A 21458-nucleotide genomic window follows, 5' to 3' on the forward strand; every position below is an offset into this window, starting at 1 on the left:
ATGTTAGTTTCATTGTTTTTCAGTCTTTGAAAGCAATCACAAGAAAAACCAGATCGTGCATGCAGAATTATTGAAAGAAAAAAGCAGATGCATATAAGTACAGAATTAAAGAATGAAGTCTTGAAATCTAACCTTTTAGGGAAATGGCCTGAGGACCTGAAAAAATTGATGCCATTTCTTAGGTGAAATTGGTTCAAAAGCCAAATTATCCGTAATCATAGTGGACTGTACATGACATAAAAAGTATGCTAAAATGCTTTCTCAAATATTGTTGAATAAAATATGAAACTATAACAGTAACATGCTTCCAAAGTGCATACATAGAATTTTAATATCTCAAATTTGATTGCCATCAAAGTGGTTTAACACTGCAGGCAGCTTTTTGGAAAATGTCTCCCTAACAGTATATACATTTATTGAATATATTTTATCTTTCCTTCCTAAGTGCTTGGGAGAGTTAATAAATACATGTATTTTACACCAAAGCAAAGTTAGAAAGCAAAATTAAATACCTAATCATAGAGATCTCAGTAAAAAGGGAAAAGAGATGGACACAGAACAGGTGACATGACAGCTTTAAAATATAGAAGTTTCTAAATATAAAATTTGTGCTGAAATGTAGAGAGAGATATCTAAAAAACTAGATTCAGCTAACTGCCCTGTTTACTGTTCTTGTTTGATGCTACACCAAGTCGTTCACAACAGACAGGCTTATTGACCACCTGGAACATCAGCTAAGCCATAAAATGCAATGACTGGAGGTTGAATGCAAAATGAGATCATAGCTTCAGTATTAGGACCGGGTGAAGTAATGCAGCCTGTGTTACTGGGAAACAGTACCAAGCAGTCCAGAAGACTTACGTTGCTACTGTGAAGCCAAGGCAGGAAAAAAGGGTAGTCTACCATGAGCAACAATTTCACAGCATGGCCAATATTTTGGCTTTTTTGTAAAAGTATGATGAAAAAATGATTCCAAGATTCTCATTCTATCTCACTATTTCTGAAATTCTCCCTTCAGTTTTTTGAGTCAGTGAGGAAAAAACAAATAATTAGCAGCAAGCACAGTTTTTCCACAAGCATAAATGTTGCTCATAAAATGATCTAGCAATCATATTCCAGCAAGTCTACTAAGAAGAATATTTGGTTCCAACACGTTTTCAAAGTATTCTTTCTTTGTTATATGGAACCGTGGTAAAGCAGTAACACTTGCATCTAATCCACACTTCATCTATTCTTAAGTTTAGGGAAAAATTAGTGCAGAGTCTTTCCATAGAAATGATTCTGAACATGATTCCTCTGTCCCTGACTTGTGGGTGAGACCAGGTGCAAAAGAAAGCATACATTCACCGGTCTCATGGCCTTCCAACAAGGGAGATTAGACTGCAGAATCCTCAGAACAAAGGATTTACATCATGAAAGTATTTAAGATATAAAAGAATAAGTAGTGGAAAGTACAATTTATAAAGATTGCTTTGCTGCTCTCATATTTCTGTCAAGTGATTGCTCTGTCAGTTTTACTATGTACATGAATTACATTGTTTTGGACAGTTCCTCACTGCTTCTTTGAAAAAAATAAATATAATCTCATGACAACTGTTACAACTTTTTTATATGCCTGTGTAAGTTGTGCATATAGAAAATGATATGACATCCAGATCAATTCTTACATCATCTTTTTCTTCTAAATCCTTCTTTATATATCACCCAGAAATATTGTTGAGGAATAGTAAACTTCAAAGAGAGAATACAAAAAGAGTTCCTTGCTGGGAAAGTCAAGGTCTGCAACATCCTTTACAAAATAACGGTGTGGCAAGTACGTCTTCAGGAAAATCACAGTATATGGCAAATTTCTGAATGAAATTGAAAACAAGTCACCCTCATTTCATTTTTCTAACTCAGGTCTTTAATTTAATGTAGATACCATTTCTTCAAGGAAAATGGTATGGCTTATTACAAAAACATACCATTTCTCATTAAAAAAAAAAAATTAAGAATACTTTCAATTTAAATTTAATTAAGAATTTTAACAATTCATGCTTTTCTACCTAGTATTTCATAATTTTTATGAAACACCACCATTTTTATAGTGGTGTTGCTCATCTTAACAGTCCTAAAATACAACTACATGTATTTGGATTTAATCTCTTAATTCAAAGCCTTTCCTAGGAATACATCAAGACTGCATTACTATATGGGCTCATTGACCCTTTTTATATCATACTTGTAGCACCTATTATGAGCTCAGGTTGCATCTCTCTTGTTTCTTTTACATATAATCATCACTTTGACATCACACATGACATTTGTGCTTTGATGGTAAGACATTATTTATAAAAGAAATCATATTTCAAAAGTCCAAGAAAATCATTGCAGGGGTGAAGAAAAAGAAACTGACAAAAAATGAGCAATACATGCTTCAGAGGAACTTTATTGGATGCACCTCTGATTATTACTTACTTACTTACTTATTTATTTTAAGTAAAACAAACTTCATTGACATGGCGTTAATTCTTGTTTCCACAAGGAGCCAGATTCAACGCATCAACTGCTGAGTTGCACTCATCAAACACCAAATTTTATACACACTGTAGATTTCAGGGACCATAAAAGATCACACCTTGCAAAAAATTCAAAGTAGAACTCAAGAAATTACATACCTCGTGGTTGTTTAAGCAGAAGATGGAAAACAGATTCCTTACTGGTGGACTTGGATAGGACAGATGCCCTGAGATCACAACTGTACTGCTCTTGATCTAAAAATAAAAATTAAAAAAAACATTCAGGGATACTATTTAGAAGTCAAAATTAATTGAACAATTTCCCTAATAAAACAGCTTCATAGACAGAGGTTTTAAAAAATACATTCTCAAATGGAAGCACATGGGTCTTTTTTTTTTCCCCTTTGCCTAAAGGTTCTCTCAGTATTTTCCTCATTGTGATGAAGAAAAGTAGAGATATAATATGGAGATCTTCTTAAATAGAATTAAAATAAAATAACACACCATGAAAAAAACCCAAAGTTTAAAATGTTTTCAGTTAAATAACATCTAGAGATTACAAAAGAAACTGTTTTCTGGATAAAAAAAATTAAATGGCCAAGAAAGCCCATGGTGACATGAAACATGTAAGAGAAAGCTTGAGATACAGGTTCAGGACAAGCTGTACTGCAATAGTAGCAGAGAAGAATCACTTTCTTGATAACAAGTTACCAGATAAACTAACATTACTTCATAGAGACAGAGGGTTTAGACATTATTTTGATTGTTTTCACTGATTACTGTCCATCTTAAATAAATGAAAAATGAGATAGGAAAATCTGGTTTGAAGTTCAATTTTATAAACAGGTTTTGGAGCTGTTCAAGCAGCCAAAGGTGTCTTGCTATAAGAATTCACACTTGCAGGAAATGCCTTGTAGGAAATATATCTAGCAGTTAACTCCAGGAATCTGAGTCCAATAGATAGACTATATCTGAATAACATGTAATATTAAATGGTAGTAGCACTGAAAGATGAACTGCTGTCAGGAAGATATGATACACAGGAACGCATCAAACAGCCAGGGGTTGACAATTTGGGGTTACAGAACAAAGTTAAAATAGCTTTATAGAACAGAACAGTGAGCGAAGATTTTCAGGATGGCAAAGAAAATCTCTCCTGGAAATATCAAACTTCTTGCTTGTTGTGAGAAGAGAAACAGCCTCAAAATTATTTCACCTCAAAACAAAGTTTCAGGTTTTGGAAACCAGCTTAGAGGTTTAAAATGAAATTTGCAATCTATAGGGAAATGCTTAAAGAATTGAAGGGCCCTTTCCAAATATTAAAAGATGGGTGCATAAGAAAAGCCTACACGCCCATTTTAATATATCAATAAAGCAACCATATTGCCATCTTTCTTGACCTGAGATACTGCAATGGCAGAAAGGAGGCTATTGTGAAAGCTTTCCCTATAATGCTAATTATTCTGAAGGAATTCTTTTCTATTTTTTTTTGTCCATGATGCAAACAAGCCGAATACTGTAAATTTCCCATACTAGAAGAGTTTTCCGAAGTTTAAAATATCTGTTATTTATTTTTTCTTTATATCCATCTACATATTCAGCTAAAAAATAATTTTCACAGAACTAGCTAACTAATCTCTGTAAATCTTTTTTTTTGCTCTGAAAAATAATTACACTGTATAAAATTAAAAGCACTAGGTTATGCTTCAGGATGTTTCAAAAATGCATTTATCAGTTCAGAAGTGCATTTATATATTGCACATTCTTTTTTTAATTGGTAGCTAACATCACGGTTTGAATTATGCCAAAATCAGCATAAAGTGATGTTAGCACTTTTATCCTAAACTGATTATCCACAGTCAAAACTGATTTGAAATAAAATAGATTTCTTCACATTTGTATTACTTCATTCTAACACTAACTTAAATATATGCAATAATACTTATGCCCAATGTATTTTGCCTGAAAGAAAAATAACTTAGTAGCAGACTTGCCTTTGAGTATTTAGTTCAGTTACATAATAAAGTCAGAGAAAACGGTTTGAAAACATTTTTCAATGCACATTTAAAAAGTGGCAATCCTAGGTTGGAAATCTCTGTATGGAAAAAGACGTGGCCAAGGTACTGTGCATGCAACCTTGGAAATAAGGTAAGTTTTAATAATCAACAATATAAGACACCTATTTTAATATGACTGTGCGCACACCCTTGCCAAAAGCAATCTTATACACTGCCACAGATATCAGTTTTGATAACACTGGATTCCAGAGAGGAAGCAATTTACCTCCCTTAACAGATTCCTAATTACCACTGTAGCTTTAATCTTTTTTTTGATCATGGCCTTTCAAACTTTGAACTGAATAGCCTAAAAAACAGTTGCACTTTTTTTCCTGAAACTTCAAAATACATTTGGCCCATTGAAAACATGAAATTAAATTAACCATGTCAACCAAAATAAAGCATTATAGGTACTAATGAACCACTAATACTTAGGGACAATTCTTAACACAGGTGAACTCTGTGGGGTCTGGTTTAGACTGGAGATTTCGGTAGTATCAATTATTTATATGAATTTAGTTGTTTCCATAAAGTCTTAGTAGAAATACTATATAGCGGTTTTTACAGAAGAGCAGTAACATTCAAGTTGAAACAGCTGAACTAGTACAAATGCTCGTTAAACCATCTGTAACAAGATTTTGCATACTCTGTAGCTCTGATCATTGGCTCATACTGGGGAAAATTACCTGCTGTCAAATAAGCATTACTCCCATGAATATTCTTAATGTAGCTATGAAAGCTTACGTGAATAAGAGCTGCAGATTTAAGCCACAGATATGTACCTAAATCCTGCAAAGAAAACATTACTATTAAATGCACTAAGAAAATAACAAGGTCCAAGATTTCATCTCTTCATCAGAAAGTAGCAGAAGGTGGGTAGATTTACTTGCTCTATAATTATCCAAAATAAAGGACTGTTTGTGCTACACTATCAGTCAAAATTCACAGAAAGAAACATTTCTGAGGAATAATGCTCTTGGGTTTGACAAAGCTTCAGAAATTCAAGTGACAGCTTCAGAAATGGTCCAGATATGACAATTCCCGATTAATTTCTATTTTAATTCCTGAACTATGCAATTCTAAACATAATTTCACATCTATCTAGGGCAGAAACTTCCTATGGAATGTTACTTGAAAACAAGATACAGATAACTTCTGTAATCTTCTTTAAAGCATTAAGCAAATCTATAAATGTTGATGTTTACTGTTGTACACTTTAATTGAGATGCCCTATTTTCATTGTTGACACTTTTAATTCTCTTAAGAAGTGGCACGTGGTCTGAAACACAATTTGTAAAGATCAAGATCAATTAAACATTTCATTCTGCCTTCTGACTTGCTACTTTCTGTCGATTTCCCCATTCTGCCCTCTCTCTGGCCTCCAATAACACCAGCAATGAGTGTGACAAGTCCAGTGCAAGACTAAATAAAGGAAGGCATTCCAGTAACTTGCTTTGATGCTAAAATATCAGCTAAGAGGTTTCAAAATGATAGTAGTTTGGGTTTTATATTACTAAACCTACAGTTTTAAGTGCTGTTGTCAGAGATGGATTCAAAAACTTCTGTGAATTTGAATTACCTGCTGACAAGGTCATTTCTACTCTTTGGATTAATGTTTTTCAGGAAAAAACAGGTTTTAAGAATGACTAGGTTGTCACTCTTTAAGGAATAAATTAAGACTACTTTCTATTTCATACTAAAATGTTTGTGTTTAATTAATTCAGATGGAAGGTTACTATTGTTGTGTCTGAATATCAGAATCATAGAATCATAGAACCGTTTAGGTTGGAAAAGACCTTTAAGATCATCAAGTCCAACCATAAACCTAACCCTGCTAAGTATATTATTTTCATTCCTAATTAGCTTGTCCTTTCTCAAGTGTGTTCTTACACCGCTACAAGAGATCCTAGGACAAAAATAGGCTCCTCATGTCAAAACACATTAAAATAAAGTGTAGATCATCACAACATGGGTAAGAGATCCGGTCTTCTCTATAACTTAGGACTGTAAATAGCCTTGAAATAATGTTCAGTTTTGGACGTCTCAATAACAAACTGATACAAGCAAAATAAACAGGGGGGAAAAAAAGGGAAATTTGTGGAAAAGCAAGTTCAGAACTACCAAAGTTCAATTCTTGGTAGCAAAGAAAGTGTACTAGAAGTAATATATTCATACTAGGATAACTTTCTCACCAGACTGATTAGCCTTGTGGGATGGCAAATTCATTTTTAATGTTGAAAAAAACCAAGTTAATTAGCTTTTACTGTACACTGGGCTAACATATTTGCATTGCTATGGTATACACAATATCAAAGTTAGTATATTAAAACACTATTTGCTTCCTTTCCAGGTAAACTATGTCTTGAGAACATGAAAGTTCAACTAAATGTATAGGCCATTACGGAAATTATTTCCCAGGACATGTAAGGGCCAGAAATATTAAGCTGAACTTGTACATCCATGACTTTGCTTATAAGACTAGATTTTTCTTCCTCTGGAAAGAAGAAAATAGGAATTACAGTAAATATTCCTACAGAGAGCAAATCATAGCATGCACACCATGTCTAAAGGCAGCTTGAATGCATAACTCAACTATCTTACTGTGATTAAAAACAAATAAACATTATTTACAGGTCACCAGCAGCAACTGAATTAGAAAATTAATGTTACATATTAAGCTGATTAACAAATTCAAGACAGCTTTTAAAGGACAAGTATGGTTTTACTTCCATAAAGATCACAGCACAAAATTTATTTTTTCAAAGAATTTTTTTCATAATTCCACAGATCACAGAAACATTAGATCATCATCATGTCAGCTCTACTGATGTGTAAAGGAAAATGAAGACTGAAAACTTCTGATGCATAAAACCCAACATCAGTCTTTCACTGCCTAAGCCAGTTGGTTCTGCACTGTCTCTATTACTGGAAATCTCTCTGGGACAAGTTAATGCTCTATAGTCAGAAAGATGACTACGTTTTCACCAAAATACTTAAACAAAGCAGGTTCTGCTAAAGTTTCTCAGAACATCACAATTCACTAGGTTTTATTACCAGTATTTAAGCTCTACAAATAATTTCTGATGAAATTGCACTGTGGATAAGTCTGATTGTTCTTTTCCATTATTTTGTGAATAGCACATTAGATCAGCTTTTTTACAAGTAACACTTAGTATTATTAGAGTACTAAACTGTGTTATCCAGCACCAGGTTTATGCTCAGCAAGTCAGTTTGCTTCTCACAATTGCTCTTGTTGTTGTACAAACCAGAATACCAGCTTGCACTTTACACTAGAATAAAGCACGCTGCACTCCATGAGGTGCAATGGGAACCTTCATATCACACATGTAATACACACCTCCACTTCAAGAGATGATGTAATCAGTTACTTCCTGGTTAAATAGGGTGGGTTGCACAGCTAGTAATTCACAGTTCTTCTGTAAGAGTCTGAGCTAAGATAAGCACAAAGGGTAGATGAAATGAAAGGGGAAAATACAGAGGTTTAACATTTTAGAAGGAGAATTGCGTTACTAACAATGTAAAAGTTTATTGTATCTTCAGCTGCTCCTGGGATGATGAGCTGACGAACAAGAGCAATTAAAAAAAGAGGTATATCAACAATTTATCAAGGTACCTCTGGACTGAAGCTCTACCATTCATCATGTCAGCCGCTTCCCCTAATTTACATTGCACTCTCTGTCATCATCCATGTTGTTGTTAAAGGTTGTGAATAATATGGGCCCCAGTGCAGACCCCTGGAGTACTACACTTATTACCAGCCAGCAGCTGACTGTCAAGATGTAGACACTATCATTTGAGATCAATAGTTCAGCCAAGTTTTCAACCCACTCAGCAGTCTGTTCATCAAGCCTAGATTTCCTTAGTTTCCAAACAAGAATGCTACAGGAAACAGTGACAAAAGTCCTACTAAATCATGGTATATTACATCTACTGCTCCTCCCTCATTTGCATAATCACTCATTTCCATATAGTAGGCAATCACATTATTCAATCATGATTTGCACTTAACAAAGCCATTTGAATACTCTTGATCACCTTCTTGACCTTCATGTGCTTGGAAATGGACTGCAAGAGGATGTGCAATCCATGGGCTACACAGACAGCAAAAGGATGTGTCCAATGATCCTACCAAGGGATGAGGTGAGGCTGATCAACCTACCACTCCATCAGCCTTCCTTCTATTATTTTTAAAAGAAGGAAATAGCATAGCCTTTTCCCAGTCAACAGAAACATCTCCTGATCAGCACGAATTTTCATAGAGAACGACAGCCTCACAATCATGTTGGCCAACTCTTTTATCACTCTGTGAATTTCATCTGGTCTTGTGGATCTGAATGCATCCAGCTGCTCTAAGAAGTCCACAGCCTGTTACTCCCCTATGAGTGGCCTATCTCCCTTTCAAACCCAGTCAGTACATGCTGCTTTGGGAGCAAGTTTTGCTTGCAAAGACTAAGGCAAAAAAAAGCATTGAGCACTCCAGCCTTTTCTGCATTGTCTGTAACTAGTTGATTCCCCACCCCCCATCCATCAGTGAACCTATCTGCATTTTCCCTAAGCTTCCTTATGCAACTAATGTACGTTTAGAACCCCTTCTTGTGAGCCTATACTTTCCCTGTTAGTCTTCACACCTGATGGGATTTGGCCTTCCTAAATTTTTTGCCAAGAACGCTCATGGTACTCTTATATTCGCTTTTTGTTACCTCTTCTTCCTTCCACCTCATCTAGGTGTAGTACAGGGAATACATTATTGCCACTGCTAGTAACAGGCCATGGGGCTTTACATTAAGTCAGCAGTGCAAAGCATCAGTGACTTGTTACACCTCGTTTGGACTTGCACTATTTCAGCTGAAATAGCACATAGCCAAAGTGCCAACTGTTGCCTTATTTTTTTTTCAGCTGCAGCTTAGTGATGTATAATTTTGTGGTATTCCTCTAAAGAAATCATACAATATGTGGTAAAGGCCTAATAAAATGAAGGGGTCATTGTGGAACTAAACCTGGGGACCAATAAGAAAGCAAGTGTAGCAACAGACCCTTTTGGAAACAGATAAAAATAACACCAAGCAGATCCAAGACTGAGAAGGAAGCAACTGGCTTTTTGTCAACATTTCCTTCCCAGTGAAGAACCTAGGATGTTGATGACTCTCTCTGATAATTCACTGTGAAGAAATACAAGGTAGATATGAGAAGATTTGTGTATATCAGTTAGCAGCAACTAGTATTAATCGGATAATTTGGACTAAAAGTATTAGTGGTCAGGGCCCTGACATATGCTAATTTATCTGTCCAGCCAATAGCCATTCTTCTCTGAAATTCTCTGTAACCTCTTCTCCACAGAGAAGGCTGTAGCTGCCTGTGTTCAAGATCTGCTCTGATACAGTGCAGGTCTATAATCCAGTATCAGACTTCTGTGAAAACAGCTAAGTTGTGAATGAGTAGCATCTGGGGCCTCCACCCACTGGCTTCAGTTGCATTTAACCTCAGGCTCCTATTCTTGCCCAAGCTATGTCCTAAGTATACTGTCTCTGGCCATACACCTAGCCAAGCCCAGCCTACTTAATTTCCTGGCTTGATGACAGACTCACCTTCTCACTGTGGACTTGGCTGTCAGTCACTAGAGTATTGGCTGAAATTGGTTACTGCCACCAGACCTGGTATGTTGTTCTTGTTTTGCAATGCTTGTTTGAAAGGCCTCTGCCAGTCTTGCTGTCAGCTTTGGCTTCTGTCTCACTTCGTTTTGTGGAGCAGCCTGTTCTCGCTGCTCCCTGACAGCTAGTATCATTGTAGTTGGACTGATAATATCTCATCATTTGTATTTTGATTAGACCTAAGACTTTGAGTAGACTCTTAATAAATTCTTAGTGCCACACATAAGATGTGTTTCTTTAGCCCACCTATGGATCCACAGCACTGGATCCACAACAGCGTATGTTTCCTTTTTGTATGTGAGCTCACTGAGAGGGTTCCTGCATTGCTAAGTGGGTCTTCTGCTGAAATTCTCAGCCTTTCTAAGTAATCAGATGGTTCACCCCTGAGCTGTTAATAAATTTTCTGCAAAACTCATCCAGCTCTGAGCACCTTTCTGTACCTTAGTGTACAGAGACTTGAATAAGCTGAATCATCTCATGGTCATGGTAGCCTAAGCTATACAAGTGACCAAATTTGTCTTCTCTATCCTTTCTAAAAGGAGTGGGCTGCACCCATCCACAGCCATGCTCCAATGTTGCACGCTGTCACTGACTGTCTTCATGACTGTGATCATATTGCAGCCTTGCAACTGTCCTGGAATTGCTGTTCTTCCTGGTTTTCCTGTTTGCTGCCCAAGCTCTGTGCAAATGTATGCACAAATATTTGAGGAAAGAATGCCCACAGAATGTTCTAGTCTCCTTCAATCTGTTCAATGATTCCTTGGCTCTACAGGGAGTACAGATCCACGTATTCACTACATGAATGAACAGCAAGGTATAGTAACTGCAAGGTCAGATAAGCCTTGGCAATCTTTTCTGCAGAATCTCAGACCTGAGCTCCAGGAAAGCAGCAAAATTCCTTGGATGATATGTTGTTATGGAAATTGGCAGCCTTTGTCCCATGGAGGAAGAAAACTTCAACCACTAGCACTCATTGCTTTCTGTTCAATAGTGCTGGTCCTAATCTGAAGATCCGAGATGCTCAGCCCAGACTCTTCCCCCTCAGTGGAACTTTTTTTTCCCTTCCTCTCTTCCGGAAGTCTGAAACCTACTCTTTAGAGGAACAGCTGCAGATGGAAGTGGAGACTTCCCCATTGCTGGGACTCTGTGTCTTCTTGATGCTTCTGTCTTCTTTTGGTCACACCAAACTTAGTCTTGAAGGGTTTGGCTCTTGTTTCTGCAGAGTCTCTGCAAACATCCTGTCCATCTCTTGTTCATTAATCTTGATGCAATAAAGCTCCTGCATCTGGCACCGTAGGAATTCTACCAGAGCACACATCTAACTGGTGAGGTCATTGTCATGCATAGCGCAGTGCCAGGGAGAAACCTCGAGAACTCCCGACTGTCTCAGACCAGGGTTGCAGCATCCACCCTCAGGACTTCCATTTGGATTACAGAAGTAATGATTGCACCATCCAGAGCCTGAGAGCGGCTCCTGTGGCGTGTTGTCAGCATTTACACACCCTTTTCTACTACAAGCAGCACTTTTGAGCCTTCTGTACACGCACTGAATGCCAACATCAACTGCCGCATCAACTGCCCTGTTACTGTGTGCAGACCCAGTCTGAAATGCTCCTTATCACTTAAGGGTGCCTAGATGCCAGATAAGTAGGAAGCTGGACAGGACTCTGTTCCCCTCTCTGCCAGGTCCCCTGCTCAGCTGGTAAACTGGCACTGTCCCTGAGATCCTAGCCATGATCTACTTAGCCTGTAAACAGTGGATCCACTGCATGCTGTTGCTTCCTTCACTGCTGTCCAGAAGAGAACATCAACAGAAACTCAGAAGTGGTTTGATCATTTATGAATAGAACTCTATTTTGTGGCAGTTATGAATGAAAATATTTTAGCAGTTAAACACTGGAAACTGCACCAAAGTCTGCCAAAAAAACTTGGTCAGCAAAAGTATAGCGCATTCAGTCATGAGACCGAAATGCTCTTGACCAGGCACCATTTAGGTAAAAGAATCTCTGAAGTCCCCCATATATTAACTGTGTATGCAGCCAAAGCTATATTTCTGTATTTCCTATTCATATCTCAGAAAGTGTAATTAAAAAGCATGAGTTCAATGCAACAAACAAACATGAATCTACATTTTTTTAAAAGTCACATTTCTTCACTTATTCTATGTGCCACAAACCCCAAATCATAGCATGAGTGTGTAAACCTGGCTTAAAACTTACCTTTGCACAGGTTTGATTCTGCTATTCTCTTATATTTCCCCATCCATGGGGTCTGTGTCAGGGCCCACTGGAAGGTTTATCTTTAATTTTTTTTACACGTAGATGCCAGGAAATGCTTTGGCACCTGCTTTCTGATGCTACATGTTATGTTGGACTAGATGGAGATTCAGCGAATCTTCTAAAGCAGTCTGCTTCACGCAGAGTGAAATTTACTCTTTCACTGAGTAAATTTCAGTCATCAAGGAGAATCTGGGACTTCAAAGTTGAGTTCTACAGCATTTGTGAAATCTCGGTATGGACAGTGACTTGGTGATCCTTGGTAATTCTGGATCTTATATTATTTTTTAAAGTATGTTTGAAAATATTGCGGAAACATACTTGCTTGGAAGGTCAATCAGAAAAAAAAACAGAAATGTTTTGCTCTTACTAACTCCTTTACCTATCTAGAATCTGAAAAAAATAACATAAAACATTTTGTAAAATAACTGAGGAACAAAACCAAAACAAAACATTAGCTATTTGGCTTAGACATACAGCTCCCAAAACAAATCCCAGGAGTCTCCTATTGCCTAAATGCTACAGTGCAGTCCACAACCACAACCAGCTGCATGTATACATGAGGCTGTATGACCCAAGAGGTCTACTGTGAACCATTGTTAAAGGTTTGTGTTATTTCTTAGCTCGCACAGCACAGTCTATAGAGCTTTTCAGGGTGGACATGAATGATACACAATATCTGTTGCCAGGAAATGGAAAGAGGCAAATGTAATCACATCCCACTCCCACTTTTAATGCAACCCAAGGAGCTTAAGTTCCTCCCTCCACCCCAAAAAAATCCGAACTCCTGTACCTGTCAGCACGACATCTACCACCACATTTTCAGGAGTTGGATTTTTGAAGGATATGATGACAGAAGAACACTGGCCAATGCATGCAGTTATGCTGGTTGGTTCCATCAGCTGAGGAGGAAGACCGGTCCCCGAAAGGTAAAATATCCACTCTTTAAGCTGTAGATTAAACAAGTGTCATTATTTATTATTTGACAAGTCAGATCTGTACATTATAAGGCATTTTGCCTACTTCTTTCTTCTAGTGTTCTATGTCTCTTTTCTGTTGTAAGTGAACTGCTGTTTTCCACTTTCTTTCTTTCTTTCTTCTTCCCTCAGGCTGTTATGTTACTCTAAGTATTGCTATCTGGTAATCAATAGTTCCAGTCTGGGAGATGTTCACATCTCTTCTCTGCATTTAACTTCTGTGCTACTCTGAGCACAGAGTATTTAACTTCTATGTAGCTACTCAGAGCTTCCAGTGCAGTGAATGCAAAGATGTAGGTGTTTGCAAGAGGGCAGTTCAAAGCACATATATAAGAACCTGAAAGCAGATGAAGTGAGACGTTCTCTTTAGAAGACAAAGGAAGAAGGAAAATAATTCTTTGATGGGACAGCAGTAGAATCACACAAAAAGCTAAAACTGTTAGTCCAAAGATAATAAAGAACATTAACCATGATGCACAGAGGAATTGAGAATACTGGAAAGAACTAGTAGATATAGAATACAACCACAGTGCAGAAAAAAAGGAAAATATAATTAAATTGTTGTGTTATTTTTGATCTTTTTTTTCAGCATGACAGTAAAGAGTTGCCTGCCCCACATTTACTCTTTTAAAGTTATAAAGACTGATGTTAATAATGCCACTCGTTATGGAACCTTTAAAGGTGAATGAGCAGCAAAGATGAATGGTAAATGTAAAGATACTACCATTATTTTAAGGAAAATGCTTAATTTGTACATTCATGTTGCTGCCTTAACAATACAGACTAAAATCTGAGGCTTATCACAAACTGCTCAAAGTGACCCTTTGATCTGTTTTGTTCATTATCACTCAGAAAGGTATACATCACAAAGAGAACAGAAAATAATAAATAAGATCAAAACACTATTTTCGTTATCTGAAATATTGTATTTACTTCTGCATAGCCTCTCTGAAAAAATTAAGGAAAATCTGTAATAGACAGGGTTCAAAAATCTAACAACAAATCTGGAAATACTTACAGTAAAAAGTGAGTAATATATTGAGACTTCTCAGCATAAACAGGGATAAATAAAATGGCACATCATATGTCTTCAGAAAATAGCTCTGGACAGCAAAACTGCATGCCTTTATTATCATTTTATAGAGAAACATTCAATCCAACAAGAAAAATGACATTTTTGTCTTACTGATGTAGAGACTACCCAATACTAAAAGTCAGAATATAAAAATAGAGCCTATGTTTTGTTTAGGATTTAGACAGTGATATATGTCACCCAGTTTGCAGGGATTTTTGCATTACTCAGACTAATAAGAATTAAAAACTACCTCCCTTTAAAATTATAGGAAGCTAGCATTGCTCACTATTCAGATTCTGACAGGATGGCAAATGTTGCTGCTATACAGACTTTGAAGCAACACAGGACTGACTCTTTGGTCCCTTTGCTGGTCATAGTCAACAAGAAACTGCCCAACAGTTCCCAAGCCAGCATGACATAGCATTTGTGTTCCTGACTCATGTTCTTCCTTACCACATCGGCCTCAAGAAGTTAAATGTAAACAAAAGACTGAGCACACTTTGCAGGCTTATTTTGAAGGACTGCAACACAGGCATGAGCATGCCAGAAGACCATGTTTTCAGAAAGCTGGATGTGTCAAGCTATTGCTGGTCTACATTGGCTTGTCTTTGATACTTTGTGCTTGCTTACAAACACAGTAACAAAAAATATTTTTTTGTAAAACTCTTAATACAGAAATTATGAGGCAATATTAGTCTAACAATGCTTTCCAGGCTCACTGTAATTTTGTGTGAACCACCTTGTTCATAGCAAGTAATTTTACATTGAGGTACAGTGCAGGGGTGAGAGGAATGCACATGTTCATATTTTGTGCAGGTGAGCTGTAAAGATCAATTTTGAGCTTTATTGCTGAAGGCTTAGGCTCATGGCCTACAAACATTAAAGACTGTAGCTTCCACTGATTTTTTGTGGTTAACAAGCAGAGCCATTTTGAACCCCATTGCTTCAAGTGCTGAGCACCTTTAAAACAACACACTGAAACTTTGTCAAACTGAGCAGCTAAAGAAGGAGCCAAACGAAATTAGTGGTCAATCTGGAAAATAAAACAAGACAACCAAAAAATTATATGGATTATAGGACAGTCCTGCCTTGCCTGAGCTGCAGTTACTGTTCCTCACTGACCCACTTTGTGATGGAGCTCAAGATCATGTATGCTCAGTGCAAGAAATCAAGAGGAAAAAAGATTAAAAAACCCAGAATCCTAAGGCAAATAATACAAGATAGGATCTAATATTGGGCTCAGTTTCTGTCTAATATTACTTACTACTGTTAAATGCTCTACATTACACCTGGATGCTAGCAATGTGGTAAAAGAATAGGAAAATACAGGTATGTTAGAACTCTGGGTGTGGGTTATGTTCAAGCTGACCTTTCAGTTGTGCTGTCCCAACAATCTTAATTTCAGATTTGCACAATGATTAGAGCTAAACTCAGATTCACTTTGTGAAGAGCTCTTCATACAGCTTCAAACCAGAAACAAATGAAGCAGGTAATAGCACAGAACAGTTTCTCTCAGTTCAGCAAAGAAGCACAATCAGAAATAGTTAAGGCTTATCCTACAAGTACTGTCATTAACTGATTTTAGATTAGTCAGCTATTCAGCTATCAGATGGCTTAAGTGTCCATTAAGATATATTTAATCAGAGAAATCAAAGGAGGGAAATCAATATTGGGGTGGGGGGTTTACATTAAAAGCTGTTTGAGGCATCTGCCACTGCTGAGAAACATTCTTCAAATCTTCATTAAAAAGGGCAGTTATATCTGTGCAAATATTCACTGTCAGCTATCAGTATAGCAATTAGCAAATTAAAATAGTCTGGGATTAATTTAGTAAGGACTGTAGCAGTGAAAAGGAAGGAAAATTTACAAAATTCAAAACATTCAGGAATAAAAAGAACACTAAGAAATTACAAAGATTATACCAATATAGTGAAATGGTTAAAGGGGTCTGGACAAAGCAGCTAGAAGGACGGGATACTGACTAAAGTTCACTGCAGATAAAAACTTGGAGATTTGCCATTACTTGAAAGGAGATGCACTGGACAACAAGATTCAAGTGGCAGGGCTCAACTTGTTCCTGAAAGGTTTAAATGAATTGTTGCAGTGTTTTATTGCTTCTGTATTTGGTGAATAGTTTCTTTTTTCTTTTTTAAAATATAGATAAGATTTCTATGTACCATTAGGATCCAGACAAGATAAGGACATTCTGTCCTCTTGAACTGGCCTTGGATATATACTATTCATATGAGAATTGATGTCTCCTTGTTTTTATCCTTAATAAATATTTAAGAAGAGAAATCCTAAAAATAAATGCTGTGCTAACCTTACCTACAAATAACCTGCCTGTTCAACATACTTTATAGGACAAAAACTGCCACATCCCTTCCTTCACTATTTGCTTTTTCATATAAAAGAGTATTTGCTTCTGCAGTATTAGTTAAAACACTACTGAAAACTCCTGGTAGCACTTAACTAGAGTAATTCACAGGTCAGCAGTCTATTAGGATACCTGAAATTCCAAAAAGAATACAGCGAGAAAATTGCATAAAAAGCAAATGTTTCATTCAGCTCATGTGATGAAATATTATCATTTACATCATATTATCTGTTTTTGTTTCCAGTTGTAATTTTTAATCAGCTAGTAGGTCATGTTGATGACTTATGTTTCTTTATTTACTTGTTTCTCATTTAAAATTAGGAAAAACCACAGAGGAAAAAATGTCAACAATTCTAAGATGCTCAAAGTAAAACCCATTTTCAAACAAACTGGAAGGAAGAATTCACTTTATCAAGTGCATGGCCTTCCAAAATTCAGATCAGATAAAAAATGAAACAATTTAATTTTGTTTGGGGTTGGGAAAAACATCAAGAAATTTATTTTCAGAGGTGACAATGCTAAGAAGTGCCAGTCTTCTGGTGTTAAAAACAACAGAAGTAACTACTAAGAAAGCTAAAATTATTCTTTATTCTAGCTCCTAGGCCATTACGCCACATTTTAATACTGTAAATAGAATAATTTCTGGGTAAAACTAGGTTTAAAACAAATTATAACTTTTGAACATCTTTGTATTTGCTCTTTCTTCATGCATCCAGCCATTAAATTTCAACTTGACCTACAGACTGAAACCCTTACTTACATGCCTATTAAAAATATTACCTAATCTGAATTCCAAGTGTTCTGGGCAGCAAACAGAGTATCATACCTGTGAACATTTGAAGGTTATTGTTGCCTTGTGGTTGCCTCTCCCAAGGGCAGACGGACAGAATTGCACAGGTACTTCAATGGTGGAATGAGGAGTGACAATCAGCTGTACAAATACAAGAAAGAAGCAAAGGGAAGAGAGGGGGAGCGAAAATCAATTTTTTTGAGTCTGTTTCTGTTTTGTGGTTTGTATCGACAGTGTTGATGCTTATGTGATTAATGTGTTCCACCAAATGCATTCTCTCCTTTCAGCAAGCATAGGCTGCTAAGGCAGCAAGTGCATTGCAGTAAACAATCCTAGTGGCAGTCACTGCACGTTCGTTCCCCATAAACTAGAGAGCTGGTGTTACAGATTGCTCCAAGAACACGGACAGTGGCTCTCACGAATACCATTCAAACACGACTTTGGTGTCTGATCGTATTGATGACACTAAAAGGTTATCACATTGACCTCCAAAGACATGAACTGGCTTATAAGGGAAATACATGGTAGGTTTTAATAAACTAGTGCTTTGCCTCTCTTCCACTTACCTTTATCTAAACTAACTTTGTAAATGATATTGCTAGTTTTCTCTTCATCTGAAGTATACTACTTGAGTCTCAATTGCACAGGGGAAAGCAAAGTAGCTCATTACAATGGGGTCATAAATGTTTTTAAAAAGTAGATAAGCAGTGAAAGAATAGAATTATGAATAATAAAAATGCCAATGCATTGAGAGAATGATCAGCTAGAATCATTGAATGCACAATTACCATGACTATTTTTTTAATTAAAAAAGTACTAAGCTTTTAATATCATATATGTTTAAATGCATGTAAGAAGATATAAAAAGATAATTGATTGGAATTGTGGACACGCAAGCTGTATTATATAAAATGAATATAATTTACAATTAACAAAGGTCAAAACAACACCCTACAAGTGGCACTGACAAGCCCTTTTATAAGGAAATGTCAGCCCTGGAAGAATGGGCTGCTAACAGGCAGTGAACAGGAGTTATTAAAACATTCATTTTTGTTTACTACATTTAATGGTTGCAAGATGCCTGACTGCACCAACAAGCCCTGCAACCTCTACCCACCCCAGGGGTTTGACTGCCTGTGCTCTGCTACGGAGCTTGGCTCGGGGCTGAGGAAGGCTTCAGCTTATGGCACAGCAGGGCAGGGACCCCCACCAGTAGCCTTGTTCCACCACACACAGAGACAGCGAGCAGAGCCATGACAGGAGCAGGCATGGGGGCCCACTGCGGTACTGGGACCAGTGGCCGTGGCCACAGCGCTGAAGCCAACCTGGAGGCCCCAGATGGTGAAGCGGGGACAGAGGTGTCCACTCCCAGCCCAGGGCAGAGGCCCCTCAAGAGGCTTATGTTGCTTTTCCTCACTGCCTCGTCCCTTTCCCTGCCATCTCAGAGCTGGACCAGAGCAGGAGCCACAGGGATCCTGGTCCTGCCAGCCATCTTCTGGCTGTGTCTATATGGTACAGGCACAGTTACAGACTGGGAAGCTGCTGTACCTTGAACAACAGATATTCCTACTGGCAGCAATGGGAAGTAGATTAAGCAGAAGAGAGGACAGAGCTCAGATGTGGTCAAATAATGCACAAAACCTGAAATATTATTTTTTTCTTTTGGAGGCAAGTTTTAAAATAATCTATCAGAATATTGCCATAACAGTTTATTGGTTAGAAGACATTAACTGTCTTGTCTGTTGGGGGGTATTACTGTATTTTTCAAACTTTACAAATTTAATTTTACAGTTTCCACTGCATGACAAAAAACATTTCTTGAACAGTAAGTAGGTGGGTCTCACACACAGAGCTTTGCCACTCTGGGCCCACTCCCACTTGGCTGTTACACCTGCACCTCCCATACGGAGAGCACATCACTGCTGTGTCGCCCACAATTCACAGTCTTGTACATCCTGTAGGTGAGTGATAACTTGAAAGCACATTTACCACCAGCAGTCAACTGCCACCATCCCACGTTTGTCACCTTTGCAAGGCTTCTGTACTACCCAGAATAACAGACGTGAGGGAGAGTCATCTCCCACAAACCACCTCCATCCCCATCTGCCCCACTGCCAAGAGTTCATTTAGCTGTTTATCACCTAAAAGGAGCCTGAACAGCTCATTTCTGAGTGAGTTCCTGGGCATGCTCTGTATCCAGAGACCTTTTTTTGAGATTTTTTACTTTCATTTGCAGTCTAGTTCCTATCTACTTTGTCCAAACCAGCCAGTCCCATTTATCAAATGAAGATGTAGAAATGGAGAAAGAACCTTAATGATTACCCCCTCCCAAATGCTTTTGAACGAAATGAAACAGCAAGGTAAAGACAGGTTGTCACAGCATAAGAATACATGATAAAATTAAAAATACTATTTTTAAATTTTTAGTAATTTCACTAAAAGATCTACATTATTTGGAATATAACTCTCCCATAAAGATGACAACAGACTGGAATTCCATTTTCAATAAGCATTACTTAACACATTATCATTACACAGAAAATGCACTGCCACAATGAATCTAAATAATCAACATGGAGTTATGATAAACCAGCAGACTGCCTGCTCTGAAAGCAAAAAAGATTTTTATTTTTTACATTATAGATCTATTTTAAAATATTCATTTTATATTACATAGTATGATGTTCTATTGTATCCAGAAAGTAATTTGTTTTGAAATAAAGAGTGGGGTAAAAAAACCCCAACTTACTTTCTACTGAAAGCCAAAGAATACATTGATTTAAAAACTAGAATTGAGAAATAACACTAACAACATGTTTAAAGAAGATCATGCTTTGCCACAATCATTCAATAAAATATGCTGAAGTTAACCCATGCCCTGCCTTTCATTTTGTTTACACAAACAAGTGTCTTCCAAGATACTCATGTGAAAGAGGACTGATATCATTGCTCTTCATAAGATCTCTGATATAACTGTTCAAATACAGACACTGAGTCTGAAGAAGGCTGAGCAACTACACATGCATTATTCCTGTTACAAATCCAGCAAAGGAGGGAAATTTTTCATTAAATCTAAAAGTTTATTCTCTACTCTGTACAAAACAACACTTTCAGTCATTAACAAACTAATAAAGCTTGCACACAGAGACTTTGAGACTGCACTCGTCTCTGCCAGCCCTTCTTTATTAAGTTATTTTTCCTCAATAAAAATTGTGTTTCGTGGCCGATCAGGAGGGAAGACAGCTTCATGAAAAAGGTTTAGGCTAGTTATAAGCCAGGAGAATAGCAAGCTGAAGACTTACAGTGAAAGCATGTTTCTTTTTGGTAATACAGATGATCCCATTTGTAAGAGTTTTTTGTACATTTAAGTTACGTCATAAATATATGTGTGTATAAATATAACACACATACATGTGAAATCTGTCCATGTATTTAGATAGAGGAAAGAACTAAGTTGGGGAACATAGCATTACTGATGATCGAGGATTTTCATCTGTTAAATGCTGAACATGAATCCTTCTCTAGTAGAGATAAAGAAAGCTGTGGTTAGGAAAGAAACACAAAACACAAAATCCCAATGACTGTCCCCCAGAAACCATAATGCCCAATATGCTAATGAAAAACAAGTTAGGAATTTTGCAGCAAACTTATGGGAGTTCACTTCTGTTCCAACTTTTAGAGAATTTGGCAACATTTATAAAAATGTTAAGTTAACCCATACAGTGTAAGGTTAACAAAA

At 37.1% G+C, this 21458-nt stretch overlaps 1 protein-coding gene across 1 annotated transcript in view; it reads right to left on the minus strand.

Moving 5' to 3' along the window:
• Positions 1 to 21458, minus strand: part of CFAP47 (cilia and flagella associated protein 47) — a 338108-nt gene that overhangs the window by 65721 nt on the left and 250929 nt on the right. Inside the window, exons 55-57 of the mRNA XM_059824083.1 lie at positions 17756 to 17860; positions 13294 to 13450; positions 2658 to 2753 (exon numbers count right to left, since the gene is read on the minus strand). Coding sequence (XP_059680066.1) covers positions 2658 to 2753; positions 13294 to 13450; positions 17756 to 17860 — 358 coding nt within the window. The remainder of the gene's footprint in view (positions 1 to 2657; positions 2754 to 13293; positions 13451 to 17755; positions 17861 to 21458) is intronic.

Source organism: Gavia stellata, chromosome 1 (genome assembly GCF_030936135.1).
Source record: "Gavia stellata isolate bGavSte3 chromosome 1, bGavSte3.hap2, whole genome shotgun sequence".
Classification (NCBI taxonomy): Eukaryota; Metazoa; Chordata; class Aves; order Gaviiformes; family Gaviidae; genus Gavia; species Gavia stellata.